This window comes from Sphaeroforma arctica (genome assembly GCF_001186125.1).
Source record: "Sphaeroforma arctica JP610 unplaced genomic scaffold supercont1.61, whole genome shotgun sequence".
Taxonomy (NCBI): domain Eukaryota; class Ichthyosporea; order Ichthyophonida; genus Sphaeroforma; species Sphaeroforma arctica.
The window spans coordinates 44,533-53,069 of record NW_014040497.1 but is presented as its reverse complement, the minus strand read 5'-3'; the positions used below and the strand labels follow the sequence as shown (position 1 = coordinate 53,069).

Here is an 8,537-nt window from a genome sequence, read left to right as displayed (position 1 = left end):
CGTCCACATCCACTCTGCAGATAAAATGATACATAGACCTACAGCGAAACCAGACCATGACACACAAAGACATCTACAAGAGGATCATCAGCCCAGTGGCAACAGTATACAAGATTTGTATTATAGATTGAGCTGGATACAACCTCATGCTTACAGATATACATAAGCAAGAACATCCATATGAGTATGTACATAGCAATAATAAGACGTTCGTTGAGTTCCTGGGCGCAGATGTAGTGCAATGGTTGTACCGAATCAGTACTCTGATCAGTTTGTTGATATTCGGCGCACAACTACATAGTGTAATGGTTGTACATGATACGTATTCTGATACGTTTGTTCTTGAACCCGATAGTAATGTGTATGTAGACTGTCAAAGGCATAAATATATGTCGCAATGCACACTCGTACATGAATACAAATATAGATTTATATATGTATGTTTGTACAATATATATATATATATATATATGCACACACACACACACACACATATATATATATATACATATATTAGATATAAATATATATATGCTATATATATATACCTATATATACATATAACTATAACTATACCTATACTTATACCTATACTTATATACTTTTATATATGTATATATGTATATATATATATTAAATACACACACACAGACGCACACTACATACACACACACACATACGCACACACACACACACACGTATATATATATTTATAAACTTACACACACACACACATGCGAGGGCACACGCATATTTAAAATATATATATATATATAAATACATGTATATACGTAGGCTCATACCCATCAGTTACCAACTCGACCGTATCCCTGAGTACCGAAGTTGTAAACACTGTTCTTCCATCGATTGAAGTCCATCTGTATTGTTGGTCTACGATTTGATATGATGAACACGCGTTGATAGACCCTGCATCCTACAATGTGACTACTACTATAACTATATGTTGTGCAAGCTGGGTGACTCCTCGTTACGATATGATCCGAGACTTTTAACTAAGCACAATCAATTGGGCCAGCTCTGATATCCGAATGAATAAAACTTGCAAATAGCGGTTAAAAGGTCCCCACCGATATAAATATATCCCGGTTTATACGTTTGCCGAGATGATGGTTTATATCTGCTTGTCTATGGGGTCTGCATGCGTACTACTTGGCTGCCATTGTATTGTGACTTTTTGCTCAAACTCGTCAAAACAAACCGGATTAAGCATAGCCGTAAACTCCCCTGAGCCTCTGTGTACACATTCATGCCCGTAATATAGTATTCATTCAGATTGAGCCTCTATCACCGCATGTACTTATCATGACCATTGACTGGGCCAGTGATTTATTGATAAGTCACTTGTCTCGTGTTTTTCGTGTTACCACTTGTGCAGGCTGTATAAACAAAGCCTCGCATACATGAAAATTATGAGTATACTATAGTCATTTCCAACTAATTTTGAGTGACTGTGTTCGGTTGATAATTCATATCTGTCGCAGCTGTCTAGCTTAACACCTCGATCCAGGTGCAGCCCAATGGCGAGAAGCTTCAAATAGATTTGTTGCTATGTCACGCACAAACCCTCACATTGAAGCACACCAGTAAACACTTCGTACTGACTTCTATCTACCAGAGACTTCTCTGAATGGTTTCAAAAGTAGAATGCTACGGTCAGTTGTTCACTTCTTGCCCGCAGACTATTGACTGTGTCTTTAACTCACCGTGTGAAAGTGACATCCCTTAGTGACATGCGTGTCAACTGTCAAGACCCACGTAAATAACAAATGCCGCCTGCGCCCTACGGTGACATTATAGGTCGTTTGCCCTACTACTCGTCCGTTCTCAAAGCTTATTTTGTTTTTTGTTTTTTAAAAAACAAAACAAAAAACAAAACCAAAAAATATATAAATCACACAGTCCTCAGAACACCAGAGAGAAGATAAATAGATACAGTATTTTTTAGTACAAGTTACCACCCTTCTGAAATCCGAGCCCGCCCAATATTGTATGGTAGGCCAATAAAAGTGGCGTATTCCTGGCGGGGCTATTGCCCAATCCACTTCGTCCGCACAGACCGCCGGAAAGACTCGCATATCTACGAAAGCGCGATTTGATTGGAGACGCTCATAAATAGTTGACGACTTCTGATTTCACAAGAAACGGAACGGTGTTTGGGACTTTGGGTTCGCACTCTCTGGCGATCTGAAGACTGAAGCCTGACTGAAAATCACAGTCACCGAGGCGAAGGCAAGTGATCCTGCGTACAGCTATCGATTGAAAGTTACTTACACAGCCTCAAAACTGGCAGACACACAGGGTTGACAATCATATATACACCCACGTACATACTCAAACCTATCTAGACTTGAATCTGTACATACACATACATTAGCAATCATGTTTGAAGCACGCGTCGCCCAAGCGGAGATCTTAAAGAAAATTCTCGACTCTGTGCGAGAGCTCGTAGAGCAAGGCAACCTGGACTGTTCCGGCACCGGCATCTCGCTACAGGCTATGGACTCCAGTCATGTGTCCCTTGTTGCACTTCTGCTTAAATCAGAAGGGTTTGAGAGGTATCGTTGCGATCGCTCCATCAATTTGGGTATCAACATGCAATCGCTCGGCAAGGTAAGCAGGGCTACTTTCCGGTGGAATGCAAGTTTATTTCCCAAAGGCGATACTATTTTACACGAGTTACGAGCCGAGTTTGTCGTTCAGTTCACCGTTTTGTCATCTTGTTGCTTTCCTCGGTGTTGCGTATTTGGGTATAGGTATTAAAATGGCTGTGTGTCGATACGACTCTAAAGGGGGTCTTTAGTGGTCTTAATCGGTAGTCAGTTCTCTTGACGTTCGCTTTTGCTTCGCTTAATTTATTTAGGCGAGATTCATCTTACTTCTCGATACAAAAGACTGGTTCCTCTTCTCTGTTGCCATGCTGGCCTTTGTCTAACCCGAGCATACCATCACTTACAATTACTCGCGTAGATTGTCAAGACGGCTGGAAACCACGATGCCATCACACTGTCGTCCGAGGACAAGGGAGACGTATTAGGTCTCATGTTCGAGTCCACGGAACAAGACAAAGTGTCCAACTACGAGATCAAGCTGATGGATGTTGACGCAGAGCAGCTTGCCATCCCCGTGGCCGAGTACAGCGTGTGTGTGCGTATGCCCTCCGCCGAGTTCGCCCGTATCACGCGCGACCTGAGCACAATCGGAGACTCAGTGCTTATCAGTTGCACAAAGGACGGCGTACAGTTCTCTACCACTGGTGACACCGGAAGTGGATCCATTGTTCTGAGACAGTCGTCGTCGGTAGATGACGAGAAGAAGGCTGTTGTTATCGAAGTCCAAGAACCCATCTCGCTGTCTTTTGCCACCAAGTTTTTAGTACAATTCTCCAAGTCAGCAGCGCTGAACGAGAGTGTTACACTAAACCTGGGCGATGGGGTATGTTTTTCTTCTCTTCAGATCCTTGTCTGATTTATTGTGCGACTCTTATATCATTTCTGCTTGAAGCATCCTTTTTAAGCAAGTACTTGAGTACTGTCTGTAGTGCGCAATAGTGGTGATACGACTGTGGGGCAACGCTGACAGTTCACGTGCGAGCTCAAGTTTCATGTTGTCATCCTTTTGATATCTTCTTGTTCGGTGTCAGGAACCTTTAATGAAATCTCGTCAAGGCTGCATGCTATATGTTTACTTTATCTTTGTCAGTCCTAGACGTGCTACCAGGGTGGGGTATGGACACCTAAAAATCCCTTATTCACACCAAAGCCAATATTTGTATAACATGTTGACTCACATGTCTATATCTCACCCCCCATTTATAGGTACCCCTTATGGTCGAATACCCAATGAAGGAAATGGGATATGTCCGATTCTACTTAGCACCCAAGTTATCGAATGAATCTGATGATGAGGAAGATGGGGAGGAGTAAAGCTCCCCGTCCGCTAAAAAAAAATAAAACCTAGCCGTGCGGAACGTATTGTACTGGGCGACCGTATCTCACCATGAAAAGAAACAATCATCGGGATGCATCGCATGTTTGCGTTCTCGGACGGACTAGTAGAAAATATAATGTACATAGCTATCTCACAATAAAATCCATCAACAAAGTACACGCTCGTTACCTTTGTACGTGTACAAGTGTTGAGACATGTAGCCGAATTCTTTCTAACCACGCACGCACTTAGTGTTGAATAGCAGTTACAGTAATTCAGCGAACAGCTGAACCGTATTATGTGATTCGTCTTTATAGGATTCGATTATAAGAAATCTTGCGATATGCAGCAACGTCATTATATCCCTCTAAAGCCAGCCGAAAGTATACCACCGTGTTAAAACTACACAACAGTAGCTTGATCAAAGAGTGAAATATACAACTGATTTCCTAGACCTCTGCCTTTGCGAAACTGTGTGTATCACGTAGGAAATATAAACGCCACCAGACGGAGTAGCCAGCATCTCAACTGATATCGACTACATGGTCGAATGCTACACATGAAAAGAAGTGTATCCTCATGGCCACAGATAGTTTCTATATATGGACTGCAGAGCTCAAATGTCGGTATCTAATGCACAGAACAAAAATATGTTTCTATCGGCTCTGGTGTTATCGCAGCTTCCGTAGAAGGTTTGAACTTTATGGCAAACAATTCAGTTGTAAAAAAATACACTTACTGTGCCACAATGATAAACGCTCCATCTTGTACCAGAAATAGTTTCAGAAGTTCGCCTCGATAGTGTGTTGATTGCAAAACGTTTGTCTTATATTCCCAAAGTTAAAGACAGAGCGGATAATTAATTTGTATGAACCTATGGATACAAGCTCGAGATACAGTTTCAACAAATCAGTACAGCTCTCCTCTCAGGAACAGCTTGGGCAAATCAACGACAGGCAACCCTTCGTGTGGGCACAAGTGAGGGAACAACAGGAGCCTTCCCCTTCTGGGTAAGACACGCGCCAGCACTACATCAGACACACCATCCGCACAGGTGATGATAGGCGCGCCTTTCCCCCCCACTTTATCCAGTAGTACCGTTTCTCCGCCTTGCTCCACATCATGCAGGTACAGTATCAGAGTGTGCGTGGAGTTGATCTTCGACGCGGGTTCGGTCTTGGACAGATCGACATGTGGCTCCATACGACCACCCTCTTCCAGGTAGTGCAGAAATCGTAACCGAGGGAATGTTACTGTGCACCCGTGGGCTGTGGTCTCGGCACTCCCCGCCGTAGCAGGCAACGCAAGCGCCCTGTTCACCGCATCCGTCACCCACTCAGCATGGTCCATAAAGTAGCGGCGTTGTGCACAGGTCTTCGAGTAGTTCCTGCGCTTGTTTCGCCTCGCCTCGGCGAATGCATCCACTGGGGGCAGGGGAAGGCCATGGAATAGACTGATCAGTCTGTCTAAGAACTCGTCAGTAAATGCGCCGTCAATCATTGTTGCACCTGCACCCGGGTGGGCTCGTGTGGGCTCGATGAGTGTAGTGACTGTCACACACGGCGCCGCTATCCCGTCAGCTGAGATATTAACGCCGTTGTTCTTCAGTGTGATCAAATCGAGCATGCTGTCAACCCGGCCCTGTAGAGCAGGTTCACACTGCACACCACACCCTTCTGCAGCTATGGTAACGGCTCGAGCCACTCCCACACCTTCACCGCCATCGGCCACTACAGGACGTTCAACGTCATTCGCAAGGCTTAGCTTAGCCCCACCGTCCAACAGCGCCTGTAATACTTCTGAATGTTTGCGTTTTGCGGCAATAGTGCACAGGTTATTACCCTCTCTATCAGTTGCGTTAGGATTCGCGCCTGCCCATAGCAGCAGCTTCACGCATCTCACGTGGCCGTAGAACACACTCAGTGACAGAGGGGTCTCACCGCATTGGTCCTCCAGCTCCACGTCCATGCCAGCCGTATACAGAGCCATCAAACACAGCACATCACCAAATACCACGGTTTGAAAGAGCACTTCTTTTCTGCCCGCGCGCATCAGACTGAGCAGGGTGGTACGAACTTCAATAGGGGATAAAGCTCGGAAGGGTGACTTCTTGGGTACACCTTTGGACCCGTCGCTGTGTGTTCCGCCAAGTAGTGCATAGTACTTCTCTGAGGTATTGTGCTTGCGCTGGGAAGGGGTTAGTCCGTCTGAATTATCTAGGACAACCAGGTCATCCTCGGTTGGCGCAGTAGGTGCACACTTTGTACATGCAAAGGTGAGCCCGTAATCACCGCTGCAGATGTGCGCCCACACACACGCCTCGCAGAACACATGCTCACACCCATTCCACACCAGTGGCATGTACTCTATGTCTACTGAGGTACGACTACATGTCTCGCACGCTGATAGGGAGGATGATTTAGTCTTTGTTGACCCAAGGTTCAACCGGTCAACTCCAGCTTTTCGCATGAAAATCACCTGCTTCACCAGCCACACTGCCAAGGGCAGCTTCAGTGACAGGATATACGCCCGTACATTTCTAAGTGCTAGCTTAGCATAGCTTACTACCGTCTCTACTTCACCACGCTTGACCCATCGGATGGATGGGTCAGCACCCGCCTTAATAAGCGACGACGCACATCTATCACCGTTCACAGTACTAGAAGAGTAGGTAAGAGCTGTGATTTTGTCCTCCCAGGCGCATGTATTGACCCAATCGCTTGAGATCTTATAAACCAAGTCAAGATCGATACTTATAATGGGTACCACGGCTACATGCACAGCTTTCTTTATGTTGATCATATGCAGAAACTCGTGCCTTTCCTCATCCGTCCAGGGACGTCTTTGTGGAAGTTCAGGACCTTCCCACGTGTCTGCCAACTGATAATAATCCGTTGGGTCACCGTGACTGTCGGCTAAGATCTGCAGTCGAAGCTTGTGCTGCATCTGCTTGCGCAGCAAATCCTTTCGGCGTAACTTAGTCATGTTGTTCAATCCTGCTCTAACCTAATCTGTAGGACTCCCGTATCGTATCATATACACAGCAGAATAAAAAACCCCCCAAAATCAAATAAATACATATGCCATCTGACTGTGATTCATCACATTTCTACTCACATTTTCTGATAAAATACATTCACATTTCTGGTGGAAAGAAATAAATTTATGTGTGTGCGAATTTCGGACTATCACAAAAGTTCGGTACCATACAAAACCAGTTCCAAAGTTTTCGTGACGTGAATCGGCCTATACGTTTTGCCATTTTCACATACAACAATAATCCACTGTGTATTTGATCGATAAAAAACATAGCTGTCGCTACTCGCGTCATTGCATAGCACATACTCGTCGTAGTAGTAGTAGTTGTTGATCTAATAGACAAGCATTTGTACGATGAAGAAGAAGGTACTGTTGATGGGAAAATCGGGGTCTGGTAAGACCTCGATGAGATCCATTATATTCGCCAACTACATAGCTCGTGATACCCGTCGACTGGGTTACACTATTGATGTTGAACATTCTCACGTACGATTCCTCGGCAACTTGGTATTGAACCTGTGGGATTGTGGAGGTCAGGAGGCGTTTATGGAGAACTACTTCGCTAGTCAGAGGGATCATATCTTCAGAAATGTGGAGGTGAGTACCCACACAGCGTTCGGGCCTATAGTGGCGAAAAACACAGCGGTCTCGTATTCTCGTATGCTTGCTGTAGCATAGTGAAGTGTCTTGGAATCAGGAGAGTATACGCTGTATTACTACCCATTTGTGATATGCATGTGCCTGTGGTTGTTGGATTTTGCGGTATGCAGACATGTTCTTTGTGATATTCATTGTGTTCGTACTTGTGAGACAAGACTTTTCTCAAATAGTAGTCAGGTTCCGTGTTTACAAATATTACAATCGGTTACCACCCGTACACTCAAATATGGCTCAATAGCATTCGGAGAAGTGAGTGGGCTTGTACATGGCAAAATTCATGAATATAGAGTGAGATGTCTATCGATTAAGCACACACACACACACGCACACACGCGCACACACACACACGTACACACACACGTACACACAACACACACACACATACACGTACACACACACCCACACATACATACACACACACAGAATATATATATATATATATATGTAGAATATGGAATATAGAATACATACATATATATATATATATATATATATATATATATATATATATATATATTTATATATATATATATATATATATATATACATACATACATACATATGCTATATATATATATATATATATATATATATATATATATATATATATATATATATATATATATATGTACACACACACACTCACACATACACACACATGTATATATATATAAATATATAAATATATATATATATATATATATATATATATATATGTATATATATATATATATATATATAATATATGTACATATATATATATATATATATATGTAAATATACATATACACATACATATACATATACATATACATTACATATACAAATACATATACCTATATATATACCTATACATATTCATATACATATACATATACATATACATATAC

At 42.9% G+C, this 8,537-nt stretch overlaps 3 protein-coding genes across 3 annotated transcripts in view; 2 read left to right on the top strand and 1 right to left on the bottom strand.

Annotated features, from left to right (window-relative positions):
* Nucleotides 1-2,267: 2,267 nt before the first annotated feature.
* SARC_01519 (proliferating cell nuclear antigen) lies at nucleotides 2,268-4,232 on the top strand. The gene is made up of 3 exons (XM_014304752.1): nucleotides 2,268-2,631; nucleotides 2,989-3,453; nucleotides 3,837-4,232. The coding sequence occupies exons 1-3, from the start codon at nucleotides 2,401-2,403 to the stop codon at nucleotides 3,942-3,944; spliced, it is 804 nt and encodes a 267-aa protein (XP_014160227.1). The 5' UTR covers nucleotides 2,268-2,400; the 3' UTR covers nucleotides 3,945-4,232.
* Nucleotides 4,233-4,242: 10 nt separating this feature from the next.
* Nucleotides 4,243-6,980, bottom strand: SARC_01518 (hypothetical protein). The gene has a single exon (XM_014304751.1). It carries the CDS (start codon nucleotides 6,931-6,933, stop codon nucleotides 4,858-4,860), a length of 2,076 nt encoding a protein of 691 aa, XP_014160226.1. The 5' UTR covers nucleotides 6,934-6,980; the 3' UTR covers nucleotides 4,243-4,857.
* Nucleotides 6,981-7,264: 284 nt separating this feature from the next.
* The window catches only part of SARC_01517 (Ras-like GTP-binding protein A), a 4,715-nt gene continuing 3,442 nt past the window's right edge, over nucleotides 7,265-8,537 (top strand). The window contains exon 1 of the mRNA XM_014304750.1: nucleotides 7,265-7,584. Within this exon, the coding sequence (XP_014160225.1) occupies nucleotides 7,342-7,584 (243 nt within the window). The 5' untranslated portion in view covers nucleotides 7,265-7,341. The remainder of the gene's footprint in view (nucleotides 7,585-8,537) is intronic.